Source organism: Ogataea haglerorum, assembly GCF_019207285.1.
Source record: "Ogataea haglerorum isolate 81-453-3 chromosome Unknown 81-453-3_NODE_6_length_583072_cov_95.821986, whole genome shotgun sequence".
Lineage (NCBI taxonomy): Eukaryota > Fungi > Ascomycota > Pichiomycetes > Pichiales > Pichiaceae > Ogataea > Ogataea haglerorum.
The window spans coordinates 12900-25981 of NW_025065156.1; the positions used below are offsets into that span (position 1 = coordinate 12900).

General features: G+C 58.6%; 8 protein-coding genes across 8 annotated transcripts; 3 read left to right on the forward strand and 5 right to left on the reverse strand.

Moving 5' to 3' along the window:
• Window positions 1-33: 33 nt before the first annotated feature.
• Window positions 34-2634, reverse strand: KL911_002315 (uncharacterized protein; the record flags this gene model as incomplete). The annotated part of the gene is made up of 1 exon (XM_043197371.1): window positions 34-2634. One exon carries the CDS (start codon window positions 2632-2634, stop codon window positions 34-36), a length of 2601 nt encoding a protein of 866 aa, XP_043054595.1.
• Window positions 2635-2747: 113 nt separating this feature from the next.
• Window positions 2748-4268, reverse strand: KL911_002316 (uncharacterized protein; the record flags this gene model as incomplete). Its single annotated transcript, XM_043197372.1, has 1 exon — window positions 2748-4268. One exon carries the CDS (start codon window positions 4266-4268, stop codon window positions 2748-2750), a length of 1521 nt encoding a protein of 506 aa, XP_043054596.1.
• A 169-nt stretch (window positions 4269-4437) lies between these two features.
• KL911_002317 (uncharacterized protein) lies at window positions 4438-5814 on the reverse strand (the record flags this gene model as incomplete). Its single annotated transcript, XM_043197373.1, has 2 exons — window positions 4438-4788; window positions 5113-5814. The coding sequence occupies 2 exons, from the start codon at window positions 5812-5814 to the stop codon at window positions 4438-4440; spliced, it is 1053 nt and encodes a 350-aa protein (XP_043054597.1).
• Window positions 5815-5986: 172 nt separating this feature from the next.
• KL911_002318 (uncharacterized protein) lies at window positions 5987-7322 on the forward strand (the record flags this gene model as incomplete). The annotated part of the gene is made up of 2 exons (XM_043197374.1): window positions 5987-6001; window positions 6189-7322. 2 exons carry the CDS (start codon window positions 5987-5989, stop codon window positions 7320-7322), a joined length of 1149 nt encoding a protein of 382 aa, XP_043054598.1.
• Window positions 7323-7366: 44 nt separating this feature from the next.
• On the forward strand, window positions 7367-8244 carry KL911_002319 (uncharacterized protein; the record flags this gene model as incomplete). Its single annotated transcript, XM_043197375.1, has 2 exons — window positions 7367-7873; window positions 7945-8244. The coding sequence occupies 2 exons, from the start codon at window positions 7367-7369 to the stop codon at window positions 8242-8244; spliced, it is 807 nt and encodes a 268-aa protein (XP_043054599.1).
• An 8-nt stretch (window positions 8245-8252) lies between these two features.
• KL911_002320 (uncharacterized protein) lies at window positions 8253-10904 on the reverse strand (the record flags this gene model as incomplete). The annotated part of the gene is made up of 1 exon (XM_043197377.1): window positions 8253-10904. One exon carries the CDS (start codon window positions 10902-10904, stop codon window positions 8253-8255), a length of 2652 nt encoding a protein of 883 aa, XP_043054600.1.
• A 25-nt stretch (window positions 10905-10929) lies between these two features.
• On the reverse strand, window positions 10930-11601 carry KL911_002321 (uncharacterized protein; the record flags this gene model as incomplete). The annotated part of the gene is made up of 1 exon (XM_043197378.1): window positions 10930-11601. The coding sequence occupies one exon, from the start codon at window positions 11599-11601 to the stop codon at window positions 10930-10932; it is 672 nt and encodes a 223-aa protein (XP_043054601.1).
• Window positions 11602-11653: 52 nt separating this feature from the next.
• KL911_002322 (uncharacterized protein) lies at window positions 11654-13066 on the forward strand (the record flags this gene model as incomplete). Its single annotated transcript, XM_043197379.1, has 1 exon — window positions 11654-13066. One exon carries the CDS (start codon window positions 11654-11656, stop codon window positions 13064-13066), a length of 1413 nt encoding a protein of 470 aa, XP_043054602.1.
• Window positions 13067-13082: the final 16 nt, after the last annotated feature.

A 13082-nucleotide genomic window follows, 5' to 3' on the forward strand; every position in this document is an offset into this window, starting at 1 on the left:
TACTAGAAAAAAATGATGAAGAGAACGGGCACCTTACTGTAGTTGCAGCTTCTGCTGCTCTCTTGCCCATCTTGCTGTGTCTCTGGTGCTCTGAGAGAACCGCTGGTTGGCTCTGGTCTTTTTAATAAACTCGCCCACCCAATCCTGTTGGTACAGCTCTCTCAATCTGCCGTCGCTGAAGATCTGGGCCAGATCTCCGAGCAGCCCCACGGCAGACCGACAAACGCTCTCGCTGGAGCACATGGCCTGGTTGTGGTACACTTGCATCAGAAACGTGGCGATCTGGAGCGTGTACGGCTGCAAGGCGTCCGGGTAGTCGTGGAGACCCGTCACTATGCCCACGTAGGTGTCCAGGACGGTCTCCTTCACGCTCAAAATGTAGTCCTCGGTCTCCAGAGACGCGTCCTCAGGCTCCAGCTGCTGCGCAGAACTGCAGATGTTCATCACGACCTGCAAATACTGGATGAACTCGGGTCCGATGGAGGACGCGATGTCGCCGAAGCACGAGAGAATCAACGGCCGTAGCTCGCGACGCACGTTCTGGCTCGAAAGCGTGTTTCCCAAGATGGCCATGAACCCTTGGCAGTACGGAATAAATGCGTTCCCCAGGGAATGAGAGATGTCCACGACGAGGCCGATGGCAGCCTCGCAGACGGGCGAGTCGGTGTTCTCGAGCGCCTTCGTGAGGAAAGTCAGGAACGACGGCATGTACTTTTCGAACTGGACGCCGATGGCCGACGCGATGGACGAGATGGCAATGAAAATGTCCTCTTCGATGATCGAGTTTGGATCCTGCATCTGCAGCAGCCGCAAAAACTTCTCCATCAGCTGATCAGAAACCGCGGCAATGTCGCTGCCAATTCGCCGCACCACGTTCGTCAGCAGGGACAGAATATTGGCCTGCAGCTCTTGCAACACGGCCTTCTCCTCGCCAGAAACAACTGTGCCCTGCATCAGCAGGGAAATGGTCTGGTCGAGCTTGGCAAGCGACTCCGATGCAATCTGGTTCACAATCGGCATGTCGTTAGCGCTGCTGTACAGTACAAGCGTCGACAGCGCCTCGTAGGCCGACGTTCTGGCCGAGTGCTCGTTATCGGGTAGATTTGTGTTCTGGATCAAAATCGGCACCAGCATTGGGTAATATTGCGACATGACGCTCGAAGGAGAGTTCTTGGCGTCCACACATAGCTGTTCCACAAGATTAATGAGCGTCCAGCAGCAGTTGGTGCTGACTTTCGGATGGTCCTGCAAACCGGCAGCCAACGCCTGCACCACCTCGGGAAGCATCGTGTTGACGTCGATCGCCTCGACGACCATGTCTGTTATTCTGCCCACACACCAGGCGACGGTTTCCTTGACTTGCAGCGACTCGTCCTTCATGAGGGCCAGGATCGGTCTGAGCGCCTGGCCGATCAGAACGGTCAGCTCCGAGCGGTCGGGACCGTCCAGAATCGAGCCGAACGCCATCACAGCGGCCTCTTTGTTTCTCCAGTTGGGCTGGTTCAGATTGGCCTCCACAAACTGCAGCACGGGTTGCACCACGTAGTTCGTGGTGTTCTGCGCAAAAAGCTGCAGACAGGCGCCCGCAGCCATGGCCACCGACCAGTCGTCATCCTCGGGGTCTTCGTTCTGACGCAGCAGCAGGCTCAGGAGCGTCGGAAGCACGTCTGTGATGGCCACGAGCGCAAAATTGTACGAAACAAGGTCCGCCGGTGGCTGGTCCTTGTACTCCTCCAGCTGGATCGCGATCTCGAGCTCCTCCTCGCAAACGGTACTCCAGAACTCCACCGCCATGCAGGCCACCCTGTCGTCAGAGCTCTGCATGCCGGAAACCGTCAGCCCGTACAGGGCCTTCTCCATGTAGATCCCCATGTACTGGTAGTACAGACTCATGATCTTGGCCAGCGCTCCGAACGCCAGCGCCTGCAGCTCTGGGTCCGAGGCCGTCGTGGCCTCGCAAACCACCTGCATGATGTAGTTCCGCTCTCCCTCGCGCTCGAAATTGCCTGCAATGAACTCCAGCGAATTGACCAGGGCGTTGATGGCCGTTTTCCGCACAACCGTGCTGGGCTCCGACGACTGCGCGCCCTGCACAATCGCAATCAGGATCCCGTTCGCCTGCGCCACCACGGCCGGGTTCGTGGCGTCGGCAGTCTCGCAAACGTACCCTATCGCCAGAAGCGACGCCCGCTTCACGTTCACCGGCTTGTCTGCCTTCGTGTTGTCCACTATTATGTGCATCAGCTCGTTCCACGTCCCCAACGGAAGCTCGATATCGGCCACAGCAGCCACCAGCTGGGCCGCAGCGTTCGCCACACGCTCGTCACGCGTCAGCAGGGTCTGCAGCGCCGTGTCTTTGATCTTCTGCTTTAGATCGCTGTCCTGCTGCACCCACCGCTCGGCCAGCTGCTGCTTCTTGACCGGATCCTTCGACACAAGCTGGTTTTTCAGCGACAGCCCGGCCAAGATCCGCATTTCCGTCCTCTTGGTTTCATTACTCAGCACCTCCGCCATGCTCAGAAGATACGCGCCCCAGCTCTGCTCCGAGAGCCGCAGGAGTTCGGCCTCTGCGCGGCCGCGCTCGCCCGGGTCGGAGCTCAAAATGGCGTTCTCCAGCAGATTGCTAACATCCATGGCTTGACTAAAATATTTATTTGTTTGCAAACTTTGTGAATTTGTTTTGGATGGGAGGCCCACCCGCAACCGGGGGTGAGCGACGCTTACCCGGCCTGGATAACCCAGTTATTTCAGAAATTTTCTATACACAGCCTGTCGTAATTTTTGAACTCGCGCAGCATCGCCAGCTGCTCTTCTTGGTTATGCGGGGCGACTGTGGCGACCAGCTCGTCGTACTCGAGCAAGTTCGCAAAGTAGAATAACTCCCGGTACGAGCTGTGTTCCGAGTAGGGGATCTGCAGCACGCGCGCCTTGTTGTCCTCGCGGAACCGGTCGAAATGCTTCGAGATGGCCGCATACACCATCTCCGGCGACTCAGCAGCAACCATCGCGTCCAGGGACGGCACCGGCCTGCCGAACCGCACAGACCACCCTGTGGGGCGGATCCCGATGGCGGCCTTGAAATGGCGCGAGTAGATCTTGAGCTGCTCTGCGAGGTAGTCCTTGTTCAGCTTTGGCAGTGCCACAAGGTGGATCTGGCAGCTTTCTGGGTTATGTGTGTCTAGCAAGTTATCCAAGTTTGGCCACCCAAACTGGCTGAGAACGCTTTTTTTCTCTTCGCTGCAGTAGATCTTGGTCTGGAGCACCTCGGAGAGCTTGATCGCGAGCCGCTCCTTGCCAATGAGGTAGGTGCCGATGACGATGAGGAACTTTTGCGGTTTGCGGTCGACAAAGAAGTCGATAACTCGCTGCTGCGCAAACTGCATGGTTTGCATCTTGCTTTGCAGCAGCTTGCATAGCTCGTCTATAACTATCTCCTGCTTGGGAAAATTGTACAACGGGTTGAGGTAGGTGGTGTCGAGATATATCCTGTGGAACCGGCCGATCTGCATCAGCGACTCCAGCATCGGCCTGTTGATGCGGCAGTCTCCGCAGTGCAGGTACCGCAGCTGGGGGGATTCGATCACAAAGATGCCGCTTCCGGGACAGTGGTTCGCGTCGAGACAGGTTATTCTGAGATCGGTGTGGGGCACGTCGATGGTCTGGTTATAGTCCACGCTGAGCAGGAGGTCTGGGTTCACCCCCAATTTGTAAACCAGCAAATTGCGGGTTATGGGGGTCACAATGATAACCGAGCCGTGGTCCCAGTTCTTGGTGAGGCCTCCATAGTGGTCGGAATGAAAATGAGTCAAGATATACACCGAGATGGCCGGGTGCGGCGCGTAGCAGAAAGCGTCCACGGCGATGGTGTGGTTTTCGAAGGCAAGGATCTTCTCGTCTGGGATCGGCGGTCGTGGTCGTCTCTCACATTTCCTTGTCTTCTTCTCCGCCACCCCCGTCGTCTTGATCCGTCTATACAACACCTTTTTCGTGTTCGGGTTGACAAGACATGACTCCACATGAACTGTGCGTTCGTCCAGCGACAAGTGCGCGATGTCCACCTCGCAAACAGGACAGGCAAACTGCGTGCTTTGCTCTTCCTGATACGGCAGTTCATCCTCTGAGTCGCACACAAACAGCGGCTCCTCCTCGTTATCGCTCACGAGATCTATAACCGTGACCTCCTTCTTGAGCGTCTCTTCGTGGCCGCTGCCTGTTCGGCAAAACTTGAGGATCGAGACCTGTTTGTCTACCACCTTGCGTTTTGCCATGAATAATGAATAATTTAGCAGATTGGGTAATCGATCTGTTTTTTATTTTTTTATTTTTTTAAGTGCAATTTTTATTTTTCTTATGGGCCTCTTGTCCATCATCCGTAAACAAAAGCTCAAGGAAAAAGAAGTGCGGCTACTGCTCCTGGGCCTCGACAACTCTGGGAAGTCAACGATCGTGAAGAGCCTGCTGGGACAGAACGTCAAGGAAACGAGCCCCACGATGGGCTTCGACATCTGCACCGTGCCGTACGCCGGCTTCAACATAAACGTCTGGGACATCGGAGGCCAGACCTCGCTGCGGGCGTTCTGGTTCAATTACTTCGAAAAGACCGACTTTCTCATGTGGGTCATAGACAGTTCCAGTCTCCACAGGCTCCAGGAGAGCTTCAAGGAGTTCAGCAGGGTGCTGGGCGAGGACCGTCTTGCGGGCTGCGGCGTGCTCATCATGGTCAACAAGATAGACCTGTTTACAGGAGACAGAGATGCGCTGCGGACAGAAATTGTGCGGATTCTCGGGCTCGAACGGCTAGAGAACCACGCGTGGCAGATCGTCTTTGGCAGCGCGTACACGGGAGAAAACATAAAAGCAGGACTTGACTGGATCGTCGCGGAGTACAGCACTAAATACCTGAGTCTATGAGCCGCCGAGACTGTCGAACCACCACGAGCAGCTGTACCAGTTGCGGGTGAAGTCCATGTCCGGGTTGCACGAGCATTTTTTCGCGCGCCGCAGAGCCGCGTCGGTCGGACACTGGAGATACGGCTCGTGCTTGTAGCCGATGTCTGCAAAGCGGTGGATCTGGCCTTTTTTCAGGATGAGCGACAGGATGAGCGAGCGCACGGGGGCATCTCCCCAGCGCTCGTAGAAAAACCCGTTTTGCTGGTCGAGATACGCGAACATCTCGTTATATTCGTGCGAGCGGAACACGTCGAGGTCCCCGAGCTCGAAATTCGTCCAAAAATGGCACAGATTGTACGAGTCCGTGTGGCCGTCGTACACAAACCTGGAATAGTTGGACTCGTCGTGCAGGAGCGCTTCCTTGCCGGCCAACAGCAGATAGTCCTTAACGTGACGGAACAGCGAGGGAATGGACTTTGGGTACTCCAGAATGCTAATGGCAAATGCGTATGCGTACTTGTGGGCGTCCATGTGTGCAAAGATGTCATAGTCTATGTCGCAGAAGAGCTTGACGCCCGGCTCGACCCGCCAGAAGTACTTGTACTCCTGGAGCAGCGGATGTCGGTAGAAAAACCCGCTTTCGAACCGGCACATGTGTCTGTACGAGACGGAGTCGGCGTACGGCAGCACGCCGTCCTCGTCGGAGAGCAGCTTCTGGATGTTGTGCTCCATGAGCGTGCGGTTCAGGCCTGAAGGGAACTGCCAGTGGTGTGCGTCGATCTGGCCGAAACGGGCCTTTCCGGAGACCAGGTTCGACACTTCTTGCATGAAAGTACTGTCAAACGGCTTGTCGTTGAGAAAAACCCAGTCGTAGTGGAACCGGCCGTTGAATCGGTCCTCGTAGTTCTGGATCGTCTCGAGCATGTCGTAGAGATCGCTGTTGCGACACAGCGTGTACAGCGTGGCGTTCTGGAGATCTTGCGGAGAGTTGGCTGGCGCGGCCGGTTCCGGCCCTGCATCACGAAAGAACGGCCCCACGAAGCTGTTCTGCCACGAAATAAACACCACCACGACAGCCAGCAGCAGGGCTTGGATCATGAAAAAATTTATCGTCGCGTCGATAGCCAAGTATTCGTCTTATCGTATAAATAGATAAATTAGCTTTACTTTCCTTTACTTTCCCTTCCTTTCCGCCCATGCTACTCATATTTATTTTATGCACATGGCTCGTTGCCAGCCGCGGCATGTTCGTGCCCGAGATGCGGCTTTCCAGCCTCAAGAGCCTGCCGCCGCTCAAGTCCTGGCCGGACCCGCACGAGCGCACTTTAGAGCCGGGCCAGGTGCCGGCGTACGTGATAGACTACGCTCCCCTGGTGTATCTGTACTCCGAGGAGCGGTACATGCCATATAGCATTGCGGACTTTGTGACGCATTTCCACGCTGAGCTCGCCAACGGCACAATACTCGACCAATTCGGCCCGTCTCTCAACCTCTCCGCCTTGGAGGCCCTGCAGGGATATAATTCTCCAGTGAACCCCGTGTACATGACGGCGAACGAGGACTTTGACAAGGACCCTGGGTGGATCACGGGGGCCAAAAACAGACCGAACTTCTACACGGGAGAGCTGCCGGACGTGCCTGCTACGCTCATTGTGGTGGACAAGGGCAACGGCTGGGTCGACGCGTACTGGTTCTACTTCTACTCTTTCAACGAGGGCCCGTACGTGATGGGCACCGGGCCGTTCGGAGACCACGTCGGCGACTGGGAGCACTCGCTTGTGCGCTTCTACAAGGGCGAGCCGGTGATTGTGTGGATGAGCGCACACGGCGGCGGCGGAGCGTATTTCTACACGAACCTGGAGAAACTGGACCAGCACCCGGTGATTTTCGCCGCGCGCGGAACGCACGCCAACTACGCGTCCACGGGACAGCATGCACATGACCTGCCGTACTCGATACTGTCCGACTTTACCGACAGAGGCCCGCTGTGGAACCCGTCGCTCAACTTCCTGGCCTATACGTACGACGGCGAGACGGTGCAGTATGCGAACGGGTCGCATCCGGGGCGCGAAGAGCAGCTGGGCCACTGGCTCTATTTCCTGGGCTACTGGGGCGACAAGAAGCTGCCTCCGTCGGACCCGCGCCAGCGGTGGTCTCCGTTCGAGTGGAAGTACATCGACGGGCCGTGCGGGCCCCTGTGCAAGAACCTGCTGCGGATCTCGCCGTGCCAGCGGGCCAAGTGGTGGAATTTCTGGAACGGTTGCAACATACGGCGATACATCAAGTACGGTAACGGGTACTTCGAGTCCGAGGGAAACAACAGCTGTGGAAATCTGTACAACAAGATCCGGCCGCGCGTTCTGCAGAAGCTGGTGAAGATCTTGACGTTTGGCGGCTATTTTTGCTGGATAATGGATGTCATATACGGATAATGAGTTACGAGTAAATAATTAATAAATAAACGAAATAAAGTAATATGTTTCAGCTCCCCCTCTACTTTATCAAAATTAGTTTCGTGATTGGGTCAACGGTTGCAGTGGCTGCGCTGCTTGGAATTTACAGCTACCAGAACAGCATCATCTATCCCTCTGGCCTGAACGGGGCGCGCGACCACGTCGACACCCCTGCCGAGTACGGTCTGACTTACGAGGACCTTACTCTGCGGACGAAAGACGGCGAGACGCTCAGAGGCTATCTCCTTCTGCACGACAAGAACAGCGTCGACTACACGAACAAGACGGTGATGATTCTGTCGCCCAACGCGGGCAACATCGGCCACTTCCTGCCCGTTGTGAAATACATCTACGAGCAGTTGCGCTACAACGTTCTGATCTATTCGTACAGAGGCTACGGCAAGTCGACAGGGACGCCGAGCGAAAAGGGGCTCAAGATCGACGCCGACACCGTGATGGAGTACGTGGCGTCGCACACGCAGCTCGCAGAGTCGTCGCTTGTGTTGTACGGCCGGTCTTTGGGCGGCGCGGTCACGCTCTACCTCGCGGCGAACTACGCGACTCTCGTCTCTGGCATCATTCTGGAAAACACGTTCCTGAGCGTGCGCAAGGTCATTCCGCACATCTTTCCGATTCTGTCGCCGTTCAAGGCCCTGTGCCACGAGATCTGGGCGTCCGAGGACGAAATCGTGCGCATTCCAGACTCCATTCCAATTCTGTTTCTGAGCGCGCTCGAGGACGAGATCGTGCCGCCCGAGCACATGCGCGCGCTGTACGAGCTGAGCAAGTCGAAGAACAAGACCTGGAAGGTGTTCGGCGGAGCACACCACAACGACACCATCATGCAACCCAAGTACTGGGACTACTTCTACGAGTTTATGCGCAACATCAATCCTGTTGAAAAAGAGTCTATTTGACGCACTCGGTGCCGCACCCGGGACAGCAGTCCTCCATGTTGCCGACAAACCAGGTGCGCAGACACCCGAAGTGGCCCTTGTGGCCGCACGGCTCCAGAACCACGCACGCACCCTTGACGGGCTCGTTGCAGTAGATGCATCCGCCCTGCGTCTTGCCGCACCGGTCGCAGTACCAGAAGCCAAACTCGATCTCCGGGTCCTGCAGCCACATGTTTTTGCTGTGCTCGTTCAAAATCGGCGTATTGCAGTGCTGGCAGAACAGCCGGAACGACGTCTGCGACTGGCCGATCTTGGTGAACAGCTCGTACTGCGTCGCCGCCGTCTTCAGCACGTTGGCGCTCTCGGCAAAAAGACACCGCCGCTGCAGCAGGTCGTGGTACGTGAGGATCCAGTCCTGGCACTCTGTTTCAGACAGCGCCCTGGGGTACCGTTTTCCAAACAGCAAGGCCAACGTCGCGCACATCGTCGCGTCGCCCTGTGTGCTGCTGTACACAGCCGCCTGGCGCACCAGGTCCGCCGGGTTCCACGGCGTCGCCGGCTCCTTCGACACTGGCACCTCTTTTGGTAGCAGCCGGTGGCTCTTGCCCGGTGACGAGCTCAACGACGCCATCTGCGTCACCGACAGCTTCTTGGACCTGTACTTCGAGTGCGGCGAGCCCGAGAGTTGCAGCTTCTCGTTGTCGAGGTCGACGCTCGTCCCGGTGAACGAGAACGTGTGCCGCGCCAGCGAGTCCGACGCGCGCTTGATGTCGATCGCATGTGTCACGTGACCCGCGCTCTCGTCGTCGTCGTCCACGATGGCGTTCTCGTTTTCGTTTGCGTGCGCCGCGAACCCAAACTGCTCGTCCCGGCGCATTCCCCCGTCGTACGACTCCACAGACGTGCTCAGATGGTCGCTGTTGTTCAAGCTCGACCGGCTCTCGGTCCGCACCGCCCCGTCGCGCTCCTCCAGATGGAACTCCTGCAGACCCTGGACCACCTTCTCGTTCTCTTCCCACAGAATACTGCCCTCGATCGTCTTCCACACCTGGCAGTCGCGGTACCGGCCTGCCGCAGCGGCTACCGATGCGTTGTAGTCGCACACTTGCAGCAGATCCATGCCGTCTGGAACTTGCACGAGATAGTTTGCACTCAGAAACCTGAAGACGTCGGTGTCGTTGTCGGGGATCGGAATGTCCGCCTGCAGTGCGTACGGGGACCGCACCGCCCGCTGGAGCTGCGACAGCTGCCGTGGCAGCGCCGGCCGCGCTTTGGCCACGAGATTGGGCGACGTCGGGTGGTACGGGTCGCAGGGTACTGGCTCTTCGGTCTCGTCGAACTGGTTGCGGTCCTGGCTCACAAACGTCAGCCGTGCACCCGCCTGGCTGTCCCACGCAGCGGCCATCGTCGGCAGCGTGTCGACGAGGCGCGGCTCTGTGCTCACGTCGTGCTGCACCAGCGTCTTATCCTTGGACGCGCTGACCAGGTACCTGGGAGTTTTCCACACCAGCCCGGTCACCTGGTTCGTGTGCAGCTCGATCACGTTTTTCGGCAAGTGCTTGCGCGCCAGGCTCCAGATCTGGATGCACGGGTCGTCGTTCAGGAAGCAGGTCGCCACGTCCGTCGTCAGCACCGAGCCGTTGCCCCGCCCGCGGCACCAGCTCACCTTCGAGACCGGGCCCGGCGTGTTGATCACGTGATCCGGCTCACGCTGGTGGTCGCTGCCGGGCCCCATGTTCCACACCTGCAGCTGCTTGTCGCGGCCCCCGCTGATGAGGTAGTCGAGCTCCGGGTGCCAGTCGAGCGTGAGCCCTGGCCCCGTGTGCGCGTTGAGCTTCCGCTCGAACGCGGACGGTTTGCGCAAGTCCCACTTCTGGATCACGCCGGAGTCGGCAATGCTGCAGAAATGGCGCGCGGTGCGCGGGCTGAACTGCACACAGCGCACGGCGTCGGAGTTGCCGTGGATCGTGAGCTGCGCCCTGGTGTTTTTCGTGCGCAGGTCCCAGATCTTCATCTTGCCGTCCTGCGACCCGGACAGCAGCGTGTGCGGGCTGAGCGGATTGAAGTCGATGGAGTTGACCGCGCGCTGGTGGTCGCTGAACGTGGTGCGCACGCGCGTGCCGCGGTCGAGGTTGTAGATGTGAATAGAGCCCGAGAGCGTCGAAATGGCGATGTTTCTGCCGTACTGCTGGTAGCCGAACTTGGCGTCGGCAACGAGGCCGTACTTGTTGCTGCGGGAGCCCCCGTTGGGCGCGACGAGGTCGTACTCGACGCTGATCTCGCTCGACGCGACTTTCACCAGCTGCAGCGCCTTCGGCCCGCCGATCACAAACAGGTTGGGTGTCTCGTTGGACTTGGCGCACGCGAGGATCTCGTTGACGCTGTGGAGCCGCGTTTTGTTGGACTCCGCGTGGTGTTTCGATGCGGGCACCGACGACGGCAGGATCGAGAGCGACGACGCCGGCACCGCGTGGCTCACCGACGAGGACGGGCTGGGGCTTGTGTTGGCGGACAGGCCGTAGATGTTGAACGCCATGCGCGGAAACTGCCCGCTGGGGCGCCGGTGGTGGTCCATGACAAACACGGCGCTCGGCGAGCTGCTCAACGGCCGGTCCTGCGCGCGCTCGGCGGGCCTGTCGAGCGACTTTTCCGACTCGTGGGACATAAATACAGGAATTATTTTACGCTAGCTACAACACCCGTACATCGCCTGTCTGCACCAGGTCCTTCACCGCGCGGTAGCGCACCACGTAGATGCCGTTTTTCGTGAGCTCGATCTCCTCGTCGTCCACCTCGACGACGTTCTCGGCCGTCGCCTGCACAAACACGGGACGGTCCAGGTCCGGCTCGTCGACCATCGACATGCCGCCCCCGGTCTCGTCGATGGCCTGCAACGACTCCGGCAGGTTTTTCATGAACTGCGAGTTGTACAGCTCCAGCAGCAGTTCGAGGTGGCGCTCCATGTACGCGAATTCGTTGTTGCTGAGTTTGGCGGTTTCCTGGTCGCTCGAGCGGATGTAGAGCGAGTACTTGTCGATTTTCTGGAGTCGCGTTCGGGTGTACGATCTGATGATGAATTGGACGCGGTCGAGCTCGGACTCGATCACCACGAGCCGCAGCTTAATTTCTCGCTCGTGCGTCTGCAGCTCGATCGAGTTCATCTCGATCAGCTCGATCTGCTTGCGGATGCGGATCAGGATGCGATCGATTAGCTCCTGCTCGTACGGCAGCAGCTCCGGTATGGTGCGCTCTTTGACCCAGGCGTCCAGCAGCCGCCGCACGTCCTCGGCGCGCAGCTCGTCCTCGTTGTAGCCCGGTCGCTTCGACGCCTCGAACTCCTTGAGGATGTCGTCGAAATTCATGTATTATCCGAATTATTTTGATTTATTTATTTTATTTTATTATTTTCGTTTGATGGACCGCAGAGCAGCCCTGGAGGCCAAACGCGCCAAACTGGAGGAGCTGCGACGGAAGCGGCTGGCGCGAGAGGCCCACATAGCGGACACATCGAAGCCGGGGCCTCAGAGAATATCCAGCACGGAGCAAGACGAACACAACAACAAGGAGAACGAGCCAGTCCAACGTGCCCCAAAGCCCGTTCTGTCGGAGCCGGCCCGCACAGACGCTTCAAACGACTTCGTCCCTGCGCAGAGCCACGTCGACCCGCCCGTCCTGCTGGAGAAATCCACATCCACGGACGACGAACAGGATCGCAGACAGCTGGAACAAGAGATACGCCAAAAGCTCGAACGGGAGATCCGCGAGCAGCTGCAGCGCGAGTTCGAGCTCAAACTGCAGGCCCAGGCCTACAAGCCAGACCTGACGCCGCTCCTGGGGTCTCCGATCCCGCCCCAGAACGAAAACAGGAACAGTGTCTACGCGGCTGCCAAAGAAGAGCCCGGCGTGAGCAGCGCGTTTGTGACGGCGCAAAAACTGCTCTTCAGCGACGCCGTTGCGTCGATGGCCGTCTCGTCGGTCGACTGGTCGCCCCACTACCCGGAGCTCGTCGCTGCCGCGTACAGCGGCACACACAGACCGTGTTGTATCGTCGTCTGGAACACTCGCACCCTCGCACCCGAATTCAGTCTCCAGACCTACACAGACGTCGCCGTCGTGAAGTTTGTCAAGTCGCGCTCGAACCAGCTGCTCGCCGGCGGCGTCGACGGCAGACTGTACCTGTACGAGTTCGACTCGTCCACCAAGTATCCGGTTGCCTCGACGGCCAGCTCCGGCAAGTATCCCGTGGTGGCCATTTTAGAGACCTCGAACTCGGTGGTGGGCGTTTCGTCCGACGGCGCGGTTTCTGTTCACTCCAAGAACCTCATGACGGCCATCTCGCGCTCCCGGCTTGCGCTCGGCGAGAAATTCCACATCACGGCGTGCTCCATCAAACAGAACCACCTGCTGCTGGGTCTTTCCACGGGCAGGGTGTACCGGGTCGAGCTCGGGTCGCTGGACGACCCGGCCGCACTGCAGCTGCTGTCTGCGACCGCGTGCCCGCTGCCGGTGGTGTGCATTGACCACGACGCGCAAACGGCTGTCTCGTGCGCCCTGGACTACAAAGTGAAGGTGTTGGAGAACGGCGAGCTCCACACGATCCACACCTCGAACCTCGTCGCCGACGTGAGCCTGGGCCGCGAGCCGCAGACGTTTGTCACCGTGGGGCCCGACGGGGCCGTCGAGTTCTGGAATCTGGCCGCAAACAGACACGCGAGTCTCGGGTCCATGAACCTGGGGGTGCCGCTCAACAGGGTCGAGTGGAGCCCCGACGGGCGTGCTGTCGCGTGCGGAGCGGCCGACGGCCGCGTCTACCTCGAAATACTGTAGATAGCACTAATGTATT